Source organism: Athene noctua, chromosome 25 (genome assembly GCF_965140245.1).
Source record: "Athene noctua chromosome 25, bAthNoc1.hap1.1, whole genome shotgun sequence".
In the NCBI taxonomy this organism is placed as follows: Eukaryota; Metazoa; Chordata; class Aves; order Strigiformes; family Strigidae; genus Athene; species Athene noctua.
In genome coordinates, this window is record NC_134061.1 from 1,983,640 (window position 1) to 1,999,499 (window position 15,860).

The window sequence follows — 15,860 nt, forward strand, 5'->3', positions numbered from 1 at the left end:
CAGTAACGCGTGGGACCAGCTCATCTCGTGCTCTGTTTGTGGTGGACCTTTTCCAGCTGCTTGACCTCAGGCCTAACTCAATGCTGCTTCTGAACAAACTCCTGTTTGGTTCTCGGTTGTTTGTTTGTTTTTTTTCCTTTCCTTTCTTTGTTTGTTTTTTGTTTTTTTTCTCCCCCCCCTTTTTTCCTTTCTTTTGTCTTTGTTTTTTTTTTTCTCAGAAACTGTTTGACTTTCCTCCCTTTTCTCCTCCTCCTCCTCCTCCTTGAATCTTGCTTTTCTTTCTAGGCCGCTAGACCATCTAAAGAGGCTAGTGAGACTTCCCCCGCGGTCTCAGAAAAACCCGCATCTGGCAGAACATCCATCCCCGTATTGACTTCCTTTGGGGCAAGGAACTCCTCCATCTCATTCTGAGCATCCTTGCCAGCTCCACCCAACCGCTCTCCTGCTCCCAGGGCCGGGCTCCTCTCTTCCTTGGGCTCCTCCTCCCTGGGACTTGTCTTCTTGAGGCACCTGGAGGGATCACCACCCGTCCCTCTCTTTCTGTTTTTTCAATGTCTTGCTCCAATGTGGCCGACCTCGTGTCTCGCCTCCGCTCCGCCACGGCCCGACTTGTGTCTCGCCTCCGCTCCGCCACGGCCCGACTTCTGTCTCCCATCTCGCTCCGCAATGGCCAACCAGCCACTTTCTGTTTCTCTCTCTCTTTCTCCTCCCTTTTTTTCTTCCCTTTTTATTTTTTTCCTTTTCGTTTCGGTTCATTTGGGTTGCTGTTGTTTTGGTTTTTCTCCCTCCCTCCCTCTCCCACCCTGCCGTTTTCTGTTTATTTAAGAGCTCTCAGAGCTTCACCCCACCAGTTTCACCAGCTTCAAGCAAGGAGGACGCCGGGCAGCACCCGACCCCGCTGCCCGCGCGGGCAGCACCCATCCCACCGCGGAAAGGTGGGAAACAACGGCTGCCGAAGACACCCCCCGACCCAACCGCTCGCCCCCCATCACGGCCGAGCATCCCGGCAGCCGCGACACCGCCCGGCCCGAGGGAGAGGATGCTCGGCGCTCCGGCCAGGTCTCGGCGGCGGGTGGCGGGTGGCACCGTGGCCGGGCTGCGTCCTTCGCCGGCCGAGGGGTCAGCGCCGGCCTGGGGGGCTGTCGCTGGCCCCCCACAAGCCGCCAACCCCAGCTGTCCTCGAGGCGGGGGGACGGTGCGAGGGCTGGGGAGGAGGGAGCCGGGAGCGGTGCCGCGGGGGGGCCGGGTGTGCTGGAGGGGCCGAAGGGCTCGGATGTAAAATGAGGGGTGGGGGGGGGGCGGGGGGGTTGTGAGGTGGAAACGGGTCAAATCAGGCTGCCCGTGGCCCTCGGGTGGGAACGTAGCACTTTAAATGGTGGCCTGGGTGGGCACGGGGGAGGGCAGGGGATGCTGTGATGCTCGGGGGGGGGGGGGGGGGCTCTGACCGCACGGACACGCTGCCACACCTTGTCCCCGAGTGCCCTTGGGGACAAGCAGGCAGAGGCCAAGTCCCCGGGGTCCCCTAATCTGGCTGGACGGGGGACCCCCACCCCGCAGCCGGTGACCCCACGGTCCTTCCCCGGGGGGAGCAGCCCCAGCCCTGCCAAGCCTTGGGGGACCTGCGGTGGCGGTGGGGTCCCCGGGGTGCGTGGCCAGGTGACGGTTGCCCGTGGCCACCACCCGTGAGCACAGGCGGGTGTGCGTGTGTGTGCGTGTGCGTGTGCGCTGCGTGCGCCCGTCCCCAGCGCTGCCCTCAGCGCAGCCCAGCCGCAGTGCAACACGAGATCGAATCACTCCTTTCGTTGGCTAGTTCGTCCTTGGGTTGCTTTTGGTTTTTCAGTTTTTTTAACATTATTTTTCTTTAATTATTTTTCTTCTTTGCCCCCCCTCTCTTTTTTTGTATATCAATCATTTTTGTACAGAAGAACGAGCCTTTTTTGAATAACAAAGAGAAAAAAAAAAACCAAAAAAAAAAAAAAAATCATGATGCAATTTCTTTGGATTGCAAAAAGCAACTCTTTACATTTAAGTGAAGTGTCTTAACATTTTATATTGTTTTAAAAAATATATTTACATATTATATATATATAATATACGTAATATAAATATATATATATAAATATTTAAAAAAGAAAAGAAAAGAAATAAATCTCTTCACGTCTGGTATATTAGGGGGTGGATTTTCTTCCCTGGGTAGATTTGGAGAGGTCGGTTCCTCGCGGCTTGCTGGCCCCGTGCTGAGCTCCCATCCTCCGTCCAGCACCTTCCTCGTCCCATCCCGGTCCCCGTCCCTCACCGGAGCAGGGGGGGGGGGGAAAGGGGCCGGCTGCCCCCCGGGGACGCTGACTCCCATGGGTGCCAGCCCCCGGGGTGCTGCAGCACCCACCTCCCAGCAGCAATAGCAGTCACTTGATGAGTTTTATTTAAGTTTTAATTTTTTTTTTTTTTCTTGGTACCAAAGTGAAACACTGTAGCAAAGCCGCAGCTTCTTATGGCTGGGATGGGGTGTGGGGGGGGGTGTACCCCCCTCTCCCACAGCCCTGTCCCCCCCCGCCCCGCTCCCTCTCACAGCCCTCCCACCCCACACCCGCCCCGGTGCTCCCGTGGGGCTGGACGTGCCAGCACCCATGGAGGGGCCCTGCAGACAGACACACCCCCCCAATTAAATTGCTGTCCTGGGGGTGTGAGGGGGACAAATACCACCCCCCCACCCCCCCCAGGACACAGACATGCGGGTGTAAAGAGGTCAGTGGGCTGTAAGAGCAGCCCCATCCCGGTGGCACCCATGGGTGCACCGGGACACCCATCCCGCTGGGAGCAAGCTCTGGCTGTTGGGGGGGGGGGGGCCCTGCACCCTGGTTTTACTGTGGGTGCTGGAAGCCCCCACCCAGGCACTGTCACTGGTGGGTGCTGTGCTGTGGGACACACACACCCCCCCCCCCCCAACCTCCAGAGCAGGAGGGTGGTGATGGGTGATGGGGTGCCCGGTGCTGGGTGAGGGGGTGCAGGGTGCTGGGTGAGGGGGTGCATGGCGCTGGCTTGCACCCAATTCTTCCCCAAACTTTCCTTTCCCGCCCCCCCCAACTTCCCTGCTGCCCATCAGGCTGGTTTCTCCGTGAGCGTGTGTCTCTGCGTGCGTGTGCGTCCGTCCTTTCATGGCATCATGCAAACCGTCCGTGAGCACCGACCCCGGTGCCTTTGCTGAAGCAAGAGGACAAAAAAAAAAAAAAAAAAGAAAAAAAAAGAAAAAAAAAAAAAAAGCCAAAAATATTTGATTCTGGTTTAAACCAGGAGAAAAAAAAAAAAAAAAAAGGACAAAAAAAAAAAAAAGGAAAATGTTGCATAAACAATCCAAAAAAAAAAAAAAAAAGCGCTGCCTGCATCGTGCATGTGTCGGAGGCGCCCGCTGCATGCGCACCCCGCTTTACTCGTCTGGATGTTGTTTAAAAAAGGCTACGACTTTTAAAAGAACAAAAAAAAAAAAAAAAAAAAAAAAAGGGGGAAAAAAAACAAAAAAAAAATTCCTAATACTCTTTAGAGGCTGTTTTGGGGTTTCTACAAACGTCGTGTGTCTCTTAGCATGAATTTTCTTGTGAACTGTTTTAAAATTAAAAAAAAAAAAAAAAAAAAAAAGCCTTGCACAGGGCGGAGGCGGGGGCTTGGGGGAGGGAGAGGGGGGGGGGCTGGCCCCCCCGCCGCCCCCACCCTGTGCCCAGCGCTGTCCCTGTGTCGCTGTGGGTGCCATGGGTAGTTCTGTGCGCAACGTGACCATTGTAACTTGCAAACTCCGATGACAAAGGGTTGCTTTTTATTTATTTTTTTTTTCTTTTCCCTTTATTACTTTTCTTTTCTATCAGAGTGTCTGGCTTTAATAAAATTACTTTTTTTTTTTTTTTTTCCCTCTCTCTGGCACTTTTTTCCCCCCAGGTCTGGTCTCTTGTGTCGCTGTATTGGGGAGATGGGGGGGGGGTGTGGATATCCCTGGCCCCAAGATCCCCCTGGTCCCACATCGGGGGATGCGTCAGTGGGTGCTGGAAGGGTGGGGGGGGGGGGGGGTCCAGCCTCATAAAAATCCGGGAAAAAAACCTCCCCCAGATGCTGCTGGTGCTCCAGGAAATTGGGGGTCTTTGTACTGACCCCCCCACCCCGAGCAGGGGAAGCAATAACAGCAGGAAACCACCTCCTCGAATAACCAGTTTATTTCCAATATATAGACTGGGACTGGGCAGGGGGGGGCAGCATCCGAAGCGGGGTGGTTTTGTTGGGGGTTTTTTTGTTGGTTTGGATTTTTTTTTTTTTTTTTTTTTTTGCAGTTTTGCATATACCGGCTCCGCGGCCGACTCGTACAACACGCCAGGGGGGTGGGGAGGGGGGGGGGGCACATGCAGGAGGGTTTAAAAAGTCAACACTGGTCCAGCACATCCCCTGGTCGGGGGTGGCCTTTCAGCTGAGCAAAACTTCTTTAAAAATCCTTATAAATCCTTTGTCATATGTTACACAGTCAGAGACAATATTTACAAAAAAAAAAAAAGGAAAAAAAAAAACCAAAACTTTACAGCAAATATTTGCATAACGTATGAGAACGACACGGAGAAACAGTGACATGACTTGACACCCCCCCCCCCCCCCCCCCCCCCCGTCCCACCGTGGCCACCCGAGCCTGTGGCATGTGTGTGCCTGCACGGTGAGGCTGGGGGGGTCCCCACATGTCCCGTGTCCCCCCCTCCCGGAGGTGGCTGCACCGCACCCCCCCTCCTAAAGTGCTTTTGGCCTGGCGGGGGGGGGTAGGAAGGGGAGCAGGGCTGGGGAGGGGGCTGTGCTGTGCCGGGGAGCACGTTGGGGCCTGGATGGTGGCTGTGGCTTGTGGGGGTGCAGGGGACAACGGGGTGTCCCTGTCACCCCCACCTAGTTCCCCCTCTGTGCCAGCCCCTCCTGTCACACCTGCTGCCACACAAACACCCATGGGGTGTGTGTCCCCCCCCCCCCAATCTGTCACGCCAAGGGCCACCCCGGCGCAGCCCCCGCGTCACGGAGCAGGGTGACAGCACCGAGGTCCCCAGGGTCCCCAACGTGGGGGAGGGCTCCGGCGAGGGCCACCGCAGCGGCAGCACCCAAGGAAGCGCCCGCACTTCACACCGCCGCGCCCGGGGACAGCGGGTCCCCGCTTGGGGTGGGGACAGCCCCCAGGAGAGACCCCCCCCCAAACACACACACCCCACGAACCCTCCTGGCACTGTCCGGGGTGGGGGTGGGGGGGTCGGGTGACCACGGGATGGGGCCAGGATGGGGCATGGGGGAGCGCTGTGGGACCCTGCTGGTCCCCAAAGCAAAGGGGGACACGGTGGCTTTGTCCCACCTGCGGGGTGGGGGCCACGGAGACTCATTAAATAACAGCAGCTTGTCCAGAGCACAATTAAATACAAGAACGAGGGGGAGGCCTTAAATTAAACACTGGCTGGGGGCGGGGGGGGGGGGAGCCGCGGGGTGGGGGGGGCGCATCTCAGGAGGTCAGAGACACTGGGGGAAGCGCAGAGGGGCTGGGGGGCCGGGGCTGCCTGGGGGGGTCTTGGTGGCCGACCCCTCGCCGGCAGCGCCGGGCTGTGCCGGGGTGGGGGCCGGGGGCCGGGCTTTGGTGGACTCCAGGCTGCTGAGCCCCGAGTCCTTGTCCCGGCAGGGTCCTGGGGCCACCTCCAAGCCCCGCGGCTCCTTCCACTCGTTGAAGTTGAGGTCCTTGAGGCCGCCGGGGACCACCACGGTGTGTCGGCGCCAGCTGCTCTTCTTGCGGCGGGTCTCGGGGGAGTGGGCTCGGCGCAGGCGGACCCCCATGTCGTCGGCGGAGGCTCGCAGGCGCTGCCGCAGCTGCTCCCGCAGCGAAGGTCGCCCGGGGGGGTCCCAGCCCTGGTCCTCGACGCTGGGTGCCGGGGTCTCGCCGCCCAGCCGGGGCCGTCCCAGCTTCCTGCGGGCCAGCGTGTCGCACTGGATCAGGCGGTGGGAGTTGAAGGAGGGACGGCCGAGGGGACCCTTGTCCTCGTCCCCCGGCCCCCCGCCCGCCTGCCCCAGCCGGGGCCGGGCACCCTCCCGGCTCTCCGTGTCCGTCTCCATGTGACTGAGCTCGCTGCGCTCGTCGTCCGCCTCCTCCCCGCGGCTCCCGGCCACCGACTGCACCTCGGAGCACAGGCTGCGGTCCATGGTGGACAGGGTGGAGTAGCCCGACACGATGGAGCGGGCGTCCGGCGCCGGCTCGGACCCGGCACCCCCCGGCTCCAGGGAGCTCTCCCGCTCCATCCCAGCCGGGCTGGTGGCCGCTGGCTCAGTGCCGGTGCCATGGGGGGCTTTTCCGGGTCCCGGTGGGGCGGCCGTGGTCCCCTCGTCCTCCTGCTCCCGACCCGGGGTGTCCCTGCGCTCCGCGTCGTCGTCGGTGCTGCTCCCGACGCCTTCAGCCTCTCTCCTCTTCTTCCTCTTGCGGGCGGCGGCTGAGACGAAGGGGATGGCGAGGAGGTCCCGGTGCGGCGGCGCCTTTCGCGACGGCCACGTGCCCTGGGAAGATGGTGACGCCGGGGTGAGGGATGGCGGTGCCGGGGTTAGGGACGGGCTCCGTGCCCCGGCCATCGCGTCCCTCCCCGCCAGCCCCCGGCCTGGGACCCTCTTACCTTCGGTTTGGCGGAGCCGCTGCGGGTCGAGCCTGTAAAGCAGAGCAGAGAAGGGGGAAAGGGGGTTAGCCAGGCCCTGGGGGTGGGCACATGATGGGGAGGGGGTTCGGTGGGTAGAGCTGGGGGATGCTGCTCCGTTCCCCCAAATCAGGATGGGGACATGCTGGGGCCATCAGAGACTGGTTGGCAGTGACGCCAGCGCCGAGCGGCTGCAGGAGGTGGCAGGAAGCTGGGGGGGGGCCCCAACAGGGGTCCCCAACACTGCTTGCCCACTGCAGAGCCCCAAGGAATGGGGATAAGGCGGGGGGGGGACACGCAGGCACACACAGCTGGGAAACACAGCCAGGACCCCGGCAGCAGGACCCACGGCCACGGGGCACAGAGGGGACCAGGGCTGGGCACGGCGCAGCCACCGCCACGTCACCGGGATGGGGCGTGGGGAGCCGGCTCGTTACCACATCCAGCCTCAGAGAAGGGTCTGGGACAGGCCATGGGGCTACCCCGGCTAGCCGGGGGGGGGGCTAGGGGGCAAGTGGGGCCACAGGGGGGACAGGCAGCCCTAGCCCCGCTGCCACAGTGTGAAGGAGGACAAGACAACAGACACCCTGTCCCACCCCGCACGCCCCGGGATGGGGTTAGCCGCTGCTGACGACGAGAGAGGGGGAGGCAGGAAGGGGGGTGCTGACCCCCATCCCAGGTCCCATTGGGACCCCCATAGTCCCAGGACACCCAGCACCCATCCCTGCCAGGGGGTGCTGACAGCAGCCCCAGCACCGCGCAGGCACCAGCCAGCGAGGTGGGGGAACCAGGGTTAAAGGATTTGGGGCTCCCCAGGGGCTCGGCAGCCCCTCCTGCTGCTGGGGACACTGGGGACAGTGGCCAGGCAGGACAGGGCCCCCCTCCCTCCCACAGCCCCCCCCCCTGCTCCCGCTCTCTCATGGTCCCCCCGAGGAGTTAGTGCGTGAGCAATGCACCCAGGATCAACACTGTACCCGCTCTAGCTCTCGAGGAGGTCCGCTGGAGGAGGAAGAGGAGGAGGAGGAGGAGGAAGAGGACAGCACAGAGAAGTTCAAGGAAAGAACGTAAGAAATCAGTCGAACAACAAAGTCTCCCGGTCTCTGGGTTGGCAGCGTGGGCCGGCGCGGGGGAGCGGGCGCAGGCAGGGGTCCCGCGGGCTGCCGGATTTGTGGAGGGACGAGGAGCAGCCACCAGGGAGAAGGTGACAGGAGAGGGCGGGGAGGGGGCTCTGCTGGCACCCCCAGCGTGGGGGTGACCCCACGTTCCAGCGAGGGGGGCGCCGGGACGTCTCGCTCCAGCCCGTGTGGGTTTGCTGTGACGATGGCGAGCTGGGCCGGCTGCCGGCAGCGGTGGGAGGACGGGGGGGTTGTGGGGGGGACAGAGCGGCTGGAGAAGCACCCCGGGGTGCCCCGGTGCCAGAGCCCGAGGGGCCGGTGCCGCGGGAAACTGCTCCTCACCTGCGGCATCGCCGGGCGCCGCGGTCCTGCCGATGTTGGGGAGCAGGTACTCGATGTTGGGCACGGACTGAGCCTCCTTCTCATCCACGGGGGTCTGCAAGGGGAGGGGGTCCGGCAGTCAGGGGGCTGCTGCAGCACCCCGGCTCCCAACCAGGGCTCTGCGCCCCCCCTGCCCCACAGCGAGACCCCCCCCCCCGGGGAGGGGCAGGACTCACCTTCTCGCCCTTGTCCTCCTTGTCGCTGAAGAACCAGTCTGACTGCGGGGGGGGACAGGAGAGGGGTTATGGACCGGCGAGGAGTGGTGGGAGCTCGGCGCGGCTGGGGAGCCCCTTCCCCTGCTCCTGGGGTGCAGGTCAGCCACGCCGATGCCCACCCCCCCACTATCACCACCACTTACGTGCTGGATGAGGGTCTCCACGATTTTGTAGCGGTCGGGCATGTGCGTCACCATGTCGGTCATGTTGTCCTCGGATGTCCGCACCAGCGTGGGGCCGAACACCAGGGCCAGGTTTCGGGGCTCCATCTGTAACCGGAGCCGGGGTTAGTGACTGGGGTGGGGGCTTGAGGGGGGGGCAGGAGAGCCGAGGATGGGGCGCGGGGCGGGTGAATGGTACCTTGTTCTTCTCCGAGTGGTCAGCGATGGTCTTCAGGTGACCCACCAGGAACTTGAGTGTCTCGTAGTAGTGACCTGGCAGGTCCCGGATCTGCAGGGAGGCACCGGGTCACCTCCCTGCTCGTCCCCGCTGCCTTTCCCACCCACACCAGCCCCCGGAGGGGGGGGGGATCCGAGCTACGCCCCCCGCCCCAGCCCCTGCCCCATCTCCCTACCAGCTTCCTCAGCGTCCTCATCCTCTCGCTGGCGTCCTCGATCCGGTTGGCCTCGATGAAGTCGTTGTACTTATCTGAAAGCAGGACATGGTGGGGTCAGAGATGGGTGGAGGGGAGGGGGCCCCCCCCAGTGCCAGAGACCCCCGGATGCACCAGCCAGAGACGCTGGGGAGGGGGCTGGGGGTGCTGCTTGGGTCCCGCTGGGACAGGGCGCAGAGGGAGAGGGAGGGACAAGGACAAGGGCTGGCCCGGGGCCTGCAGAGCCCCCCACTGCGGGTGGGCGCTGGCTCGCTCTGTCGCAGGCTCTGGGGACCTGTCCCCAACATGGGGATGGGCCCCGGGTCAGCCCGGCATCAGCCATCGACACGTGGCCATCGGCACAGGGTCATCTGTGGCCACTTTGGGGACCCCGCTGGCCCCGGGGAGAGCACCCGGCTGGGGCGCAGCAACTCACCGTCGGTGAAGAGGGGCTCGGGCAGCTTTCGGAAGAAGGATTTCAACAGGCTGCTAATGACGTTCAGATCCTGCCACCGCTGCGGGGGAGAGAAGAGGCTGCTCAGGCAAAGCCAGGCGGGAGAAAGTCCCCAAGCTGGGAGAGTCCCAGGCCACCGACACTGAGGGGGACACCAGCCAGCAGCAGCGTGGCTGTGAGGATGGCAGGACAGCCGTCCCCACCCCGCATCTGGCAGGATGTAGCAATGTGGTGAGATGCAAGGGCACAAATGTGTCCCCAAGCTGCCACCTACAGTGCTGCCACCAACCACCAGGCGGCCCTGCCACTGCGGGGACAGTCACAGCAGTGCAGACGCCGTGGGGACAGAGACAGGGTGGCGATGGAGCCATGGACCAGGACAACAGTCCCAGGAGCATCCCACAAGCATGGGGACAGGGATGGGGACAAGGATGGGGACAGGGATGGGGACAGAGCCACAGATGAGGACAACAGCCCCAAGAGCATCACAGAAGCATGGGGACAGAGATGGGGACAGGGATGGGGACAGAGATGAGGACAGAGATGAGGACAGAGCCACAGACCAGGACAACGGCCCCCAGGAGCATCCCACAAGCATGGGGACAGGGACAGAGATGGGGACAAGGATGGGGACAGGACAGCAGCCCCAAGAGCATCCCAGAGGCCTGGGGACAGCGATGGGGACAGGAATGGGAACAGAGATGGGGACAGAGGCACGGAACAGGACAACAGCCCCAGGAGCAACACAGTGGCAGGGGGAGAGGGATGGGGACACAGATGGGGACGGGGACATGCACCTCACCTCGTCCTGCAGGTTGATCTCGGTGGCTCCCTTGTTGAGCTGCTCCTGCAGGCTGGACACCACCGCGTTGTTCCCGGGCACGCGGTAGATGCCCATGTACTCCAGCCCTCGGTCCTCCACCACCCTGCAGCAAGCTTCGACGATCAGGGGGACGTTCTGCGGGGACAAAAAGGGGGTGACGGAGGTGCCGGGGCCGTGGGGGGTCTCCCAGAGCTGGCACCACCGGCACAGCCGTACCTTGTTGTCCGGGGCAGGCTGACAGTCCTCCAGCCTCACACCGAAGGCCCGCGGGGCAGATTTTTTGTTTTTCTTCATGATGTTGATGCCCCACGGGGCTTTTTGAGAGCTGCTCTCATCTGGGGAGAAAAAAAAACCCCACAGGATCGTTTGCTAACGAGTTGGGACAAACGGGAAGAGAATCCCTGGTGCCCTACGGGGACCAGCACGATGGCAGCCCCCCACCCCGGGTTTGCCGTGCCGGGGTGCCCCACGCCGCAGGGGTAGGACCCACCTTTCGTGACGGCCGCATCCTGCCGGGGGGACCGGGGTGCGCTGGTTCCCGTCTGCTTCAGGAACTCGGCTCGGATCCCCAGCCCACGAGAGCCCTTGGGCGAGGAATCGGGCTTGGCGCCCGCGGGGCTGCAGGGAGAGCGGCGGGAGGGGGGGTGCTCAGGCAGGGCACGGCCCTGGGGGGGCCACCAGCCCACTGAAAAACCTCCCGGTAAACACCGGCATCTCTCCCAGTCCCGCACCCACGGGGCTGCACCCCACGCTGGGTAATGGGGGGCCCTGGGGAGCACGGAGCCACTTTAACCCTTCACGCAGCGGCGGTTTGGCCGTCCCAGCCCTGCCAGCACCCCGAGCGAAGGTGAATAAAGCGCTCGGGGGGTCTCGGTGATCACCAACCCCCCCCGGGTCCATACCTCACTTTCCGGTAGTCGTTTAACTTCTTGTTGATAAGTGCTTGGCTGGCAAAACCGGGGTCCTGGGGGGGCAGAGAGAAGAGGGGAAGGGAGAGCTTGAGCAGCACGTCCGCCAGAGACCCCAGGCAAGTCCACGCTCTGCCAGGCGCCGTGCGGGACCAGGCAGGACCAGGCAAGGCCAGGACGGGGTCCCTGTTGCCCCAAAACAGCCGGTGCCCGCCAGCGCTTGCCGCCGCGCTGCTGTCCCCGGCGTTCCTTGCCGCGGTGCGGGGAAGCACGTGGGGTCCAAGCCGGCCACAGAGGCTCGGGGACGAGCGCATCCCTCCATGGCACACACACCTCCGTCTGCCCGCGCCCAGCGCAGCCGCTGCCACCACGCAGCACCCAAAGACACGCAGAAATCCCTGCGGGACGCTGCACCGCGGCCCCCGCGGGTACCCTGACAGCTCCACGCGCTCCAAGCCAGCAACACCTTCCCTGCGCCGGTGCTGCCGGTCCCGCTGAGCCCCCTGTGCCCTCCGGAGTGGGGCTGTGCCAGAGAAAACCAGAGACTGCTCCGAGCTCAACGCACCCTCCAGGGCCGGAGCCTGTCACAACCCCGGCACGATCGCTGCAACCAAACAAAACCATCGCGGCACTGCGGGGAGACGCTGCGCGCGGCCACCCCAGCGCTCGGCACATCCAGCCCAGCGCCGGCAAATCCAGCCCCGCGGATCCTCCGTTGGAGCCCACGGCTCCGGGGAGCAGCTCTCCCCATCTCAGACCCCCGAGCAACCCATCGCACAGACCACGGGCTGCCTGGTGAGGGCTCAGCCCCGAGCCGGCACCAGCCCCAGCAGCACCGCACAGGCACCAAAGCCCGACGCAGGCAGGGATCTCCCTGCCAAATCTCTCTTTGCCAACAGAGACACAAAACACTACACACGCTCCTCTCCCACCGCACGACCAAACGCCGCTGGTGGATCCGGCATCGACCCTGCCTGGAAGCGCCACGGTAGCGCTCGGAGAGCCCCAGCGCACCCTTCCCCGACCGAGGCCGGCGCAGCCGCCGCTCTTCTTGGACGCCGCGGTGCCCGCGAGCCCCCGTGCACCCCTGGGAGCACGGCACGGGACTAGCGAGCCCCACGCTGGCCGGCCACGCAGGGGCCGGCCCTGGCCTGGGGAAGCAGCACAAGGCAAAGAGCCGGAGAGAGCCGAGGCGGTTAGTGCCGGGAGAGCCAGAGGCAGCCGGGAGCCCCATGTGGCTCTCACCTCGCCCTCGGCCTTGCTGTTCTCCCTGATGACTTTGATCCAGGCCAGCATGTCTTCCCGATCCTCTGCCTGAAAGAGATATTCACAGAAGTCAGCGGTCGTCAGGCGGAAGACGTGCTTCCTCTTGGTCTCGCTGTAGGAGATGTCCACCAGGCACGCTCGGATGCTGATCGGCGGCTCCTCCTCACCTGGGGCCGGGGCGCAGGTCACCGCCTCCCGCCTGTCCTTGCACAGGTACAGCGAGTGGGTGCGCAGCACCGCGAAGACGCGCTTCCACTGCCGGATGCCTCCACCGACCTTCTGCGGGGAGAAGGGACGGGGCACGGACCTCAGGGATGCGTCCCCCCGTCTCCGGCATCGCCGGTTGGGCTCAGGGAAGAGGAGGCACCCACCTACCTTCCCCTTTTTGGTGAGGATCTGCTTGCAGTGGAGCCAGCCCTCCTTCCTCACGGTGCTGAACGGGACGTCCGAGAGGTCGGAGGTTGAGTGTCTTTTGGAACGGGCGTCTTCGGACGTGCCGAGGCTGTCCAGAGACTGCGGGGGGACCCGAGGGTGCCGTTGGGGTGATGCCGTCAGCACTCCAACCAGGCAGAGCAATCCTCTCATAGAGGTACCAGGTGGGGAGACCTGGACCCCCTGGACCCCAGGACCCCCCAACACTCACCCCATCGGTGAAGAAGCTCCTCAGCATGCGGAGGCTGGGGACCCGGCTGGGCATCCTCCTGGGGGGAGAGCAGCCCCCGTGAGCGGGATGCTGAAGCGTGTTGGGGGTGGACGGGACAGGAACCACACAGTGGTGGGACTGGGAGGGGGGAGAGGGGGGGTCCAGCCCTACCTCAGGATCTTTCCCTCGTCCCGAAATGCGTTCAGACCATCGTCGCAGGACTTGGAGCGCTCGGTGGTGATGGCCAGGAGGTAGGACGAGCGGCGGCCGGCCTTGATGCTGCCTGCCAGGGGGAGAAGGGCAAAGCACACGCTGCTCAGCCCAGAGGGCATGGGGCAGAGCTCCAGCACCGGGGGGCTGCTCCTCCCCGTCCTGCCCCCCATTTGGATTCCCCCCCCACGCCCCCCAGCACTTACTGCAGTCCTGGGAGTAGTGTCGGCTCAGGGCAAAGGCGAAGGTGGGCGAGGAGGGGCTGGTGGCGACGGCGGGTGCGGAGTTCATGGCGCTGGAGACCACGGAGGAGGCGGGGACGTGCTTGGCCTTCAGGTCGATGCTGGGGCTGGTGGGTTCGTCTGCGAGGCGGGGGGCGGAGGGGGGCAGCGTTGCATGAGGGGTTGGGGCAGGATGGGGTGGGGGGAAATCCCTGCTGGGACCCCCCTGCCCTGGCATTCTGGTAGGTGCTGGGTTTGCAGGTGCCCGGGGTGGGCTGGAGGATGCGCACCCCCAGCCCAGCGAAGCCAGGAGCCACCAGTGCGCCCAGAGCAATGACACGGACCCCCCGTCCCCACCTCATCCCTGTCCAGCCCCAGGATCCCTCCCGTCATGGGACAGAGCTGGACGCTCCCCCAGACCCATTTTGGGTCCCCACAGGAAGAAGCGGCCAGGCAGGGGGGTCCCAAGTGAGCCAGGGTGATCCCAGACACCTCCCTGCCCCCACTTGGGAGCAGGGCTCCAGTTCACACCAGTTGTGCCCAGTAAGAGGTACCATGGGCTGGGTGGGGGGTGCAGGACAACAGAAGGAGGGATGAGGCTGCTCGAGCCCAAATCCTGGCACCCATCACCGACACCTGCAGCCCCGCTCGGGGTCAGTGACGCCCTGAGGGGTGCTGGGCCCTGTGGGACGATGGGCACCCTGCTGGCCCCTGCACTGGCCACGGACGATGCTCTGAGACTGTGCAACGTGCCCTGTCCCCCAAAACATTCCCTCCCCAGCACAGGAGTTGCTAAAACCCCCTCCCAGAGGCAGCCACAGCCCCGCCGGCGAGTCGCCCCGACTCACCGATGAAGGGGATGGATGCCAGCGAGTCCTCGGGGGCTGCCAAAGGAGCCACGCGCCGGCCTTGCCGCTCGGCCACCGGCCTCTCCCCTTTGCCGCCGGCCAGCGGAGGGTCACAAATGTCCGTCTCCTTCACGCCCTCGGGGAAGACAAAGTTCATCTGCCGCAGAGGGGCTGGCATCTTGCGGCCCGTGGGCGGCTTCTGCCGCAAAACCACCTCTTCCCTCCGCTCCTCCGGCTGCTCGGGCACCCGGCTGCTCTCCGGCCGCTGCTCCCTGGGTGCGGCAGGGACCGGCGGGGGACCAGTGGGTGCTGGGACAACGGGGACCGCTCTGTCCGGGAGCGAGGCGGCCGGTCGCTGCGAGATGCTGAAGGTGGGCAGGCCACCGAAAGCCGGGTCACGGAAGGAGAGGGCATGCAGCAGCCCGGTGCGGCGTTGGAAGGACGGGCTGTAGCTCCGGTAGCCAATATAGCCCGAATCATCCGCGCTCTGCAAGTTGGGTTGCGACGGGTGCTTCTGCACGGGCGCCGGCTCCCGCGAGGAAGAGGAAGAGGAGGAGGAGGAAGGCGCGAAGGAGCCGTGCGGGATGGGCTGCCCAATGGTGGTGGCGACGGTGGCCCGGCAGAGCCTCTCAGGTGGCCAAGCGGAGCGGTCGAGGTGAGGGGGGAGCAGAGCGCCGGGCTCCAGCGCCTCCATGGAGCGCCCGTACCTGCCCAGGTAGTGGTCGGAGCGGGCGCGGGGTGCCCAGCCCTCGCGGGGGGGCTGCAGCAGGGTGTCGTGCGAGGCGCTGTGGGGCCAGCCCCGGGAGGCTACCGCCGACCCCCCCAGCCGGTCCTGGGACACGCTGCGGTAACGGGGGGGCATGGCGTGTCGCCGCTCCTCCGAGGCGCTTCGCCGCGGCTCCTGGCTGCAAAACCAGCGGGACAGAGCCTGCTGGCACTCCTGACGGCCGGGGGCCCGCTGGCTGCCCGACGCCTCCCGGGGGGGCCTCCCGGCCCCCGCCAGCCCCCCGACACCCTCCTTGAAGCCGCAGTGAGTCCGGTGCTCCTGGAGGTGCTTCGGGACTCCGTAGCAGGAAGGGGTGGTGGTGGGGATCCCGTAGCGGTCGGGCAAAGAGGATGCGACGTTGCTGGGGCAGCCGGTGCGGGAGAAGGAGCCGGGGTGCCCGTGGGGTGCGGGGGGGCGCGGGGGGGGACCCCCAGGCTGTGGTTCGTCGGGGCGGTGCGCAGGGCTGCCGCCTGCCTCGCTCCGGGTGCTGGCGAGCACGGCCGTGCCAAGAGGGGACGAGGGGCCCGCGGCGGCGGGGCGGGGGCCGCGGGTGTCCGGCAGCTGGCCCGGGGGGGGCTCGGCACCCCGCGCCTGGAAGGGGTACGTCTTCCGTGGGTAGCAGATGGGAGGGGGCTCGGGGATGCTCTGCGCCCCGCCGGAGTACGGCTCGTTGCCCTTCAGGTAGGCATCCTGTGAGTACGCCTGGGGCGGGGGGGGGACAGGGGGTTCAGGGTTGGGGGGGCCCAGGGC

General features: G+C 64.7%; 2 protein-coding genes across 9 annotated transcripts in view; one reads left to right on the forward strand and one right to left on the reverse strand.

Annotated features, from left to right (window-relative positions):
- SRCIN1 (SRC kinase signaling inhibitor 1) overlaps nucleotides 1-960 on the forward strand; it is a 77,262-nt gene extending 76,302 nt beyond the window's left edge. Inside the window, exon 20 of one of the 4 annotated variants that reach the window (XM_074927066.1) lies at nucleotides 4-404. In XM_074927066.1, coding sequence (XP_074783167.1) covers nucleotides 4-266 — 263 coding nt within the window. In that variant the 3' untranslated portion in view covers nucleotides 267-404. Of the gene's footprint in view, nucleotides 1-3 lie in introns of all 4 variants that reach the window. The other 3 variants (XM_074927069.1, XM_074927063.1, XM_074927061.1) reach the window with 3 other exon arrangements.
- A 3,086-nt stretch (nucleotides 961-4,046) lies between these two features.
- Nucleotides 4,047-15,860, reverse strand: part of ARHGAP23 (Rho GTPase activating protein 23) — a 36,809-nt gene continuing 24,995 nt past the window's right edge. Inside the window, exons 7-24 of one of the 5 annotated variants that reach the window (XM_074927076.1) lie at nucleotides 14,955-15,812; nucleotides 14,345-14,873; nucleotides 13,482-13,637; nucleotides 13,237-13,348; nucleotides 13,066-13,123; nucleotides 12,798-12,935; nucleotides 12,402-12,701; nucleotides 11,151-11,212; nucleotides 10,739-10,866; nucleotides 10,465-10,583; nucleotides 10,228-10,383; nucleotides 9,408-9,486; nucleotides 8,954-9,027; nucleotides 8,740-8,829; nucleotides 8,523-8,648; nucleotides 8,341-8,382; nucleotides 8,134-8,219; nucleotides 4,047-6,580 (exon numbers count right to left, since the gene is read on the reverse strand). In XM_074927076.1, coding sequence (XP_074783177.1) covers nucleotides 5,509-6,580; nucleotides 8,134-8,219; nucleotides 8,341-8,382; nucleotides 8,523-8,648; nucleotides 8,740-8,829; nucleotides 8,954-9,027; nucleotides 9,408-9,486; nucleotides 10,228-10,383; nucleotides 10,465-10,583; nucleotides 10,739-10,866; nucleotides 11,151-11,212; nucleotides 12,402-12,701; nucleotides 12,798-12,935; nucleotides 13,066-13,123; nucleotides 13,237-13,348; nucleotides 13,482-13,637; nucleotides 14,345-14,873; nucleotides 14,955-15,812 — 4,185 coding nt within the window. In that variant the 3' untranslated portion in view covers nucleotides 4,047-5,508. Of the gene's footprint in view, nucleotides 6,581-6,650; nucleotides 6,683-8,125; nucleotides 8,220-8,340; nucleotides 8,383-8,522; nucleotides 8,649-8,739; nucleotides 8,830-8,953; nucleotides 9,028-9,407; nucleotides 9,487-10,227; nucleotides 10,384-10,464; nucleotides 10,584-10,738; nucleotides 10,867-11,150; nucleotides 11,213-12,401; nucleotides 12,702-12,797; nucleotides 12,936-13,065; nucleotides 13,124-13,236; nucleotides 13,349-13,481; nucleotides 13,638-14,344; nucleotides 15,813-15,860 lie in introns of all 5 variants that reach the window. The other 4 variants (XM_074927072.1, XM_074927073.1, XM_074927074.1 and 1 more) reach the window with 4 other exon arrangements.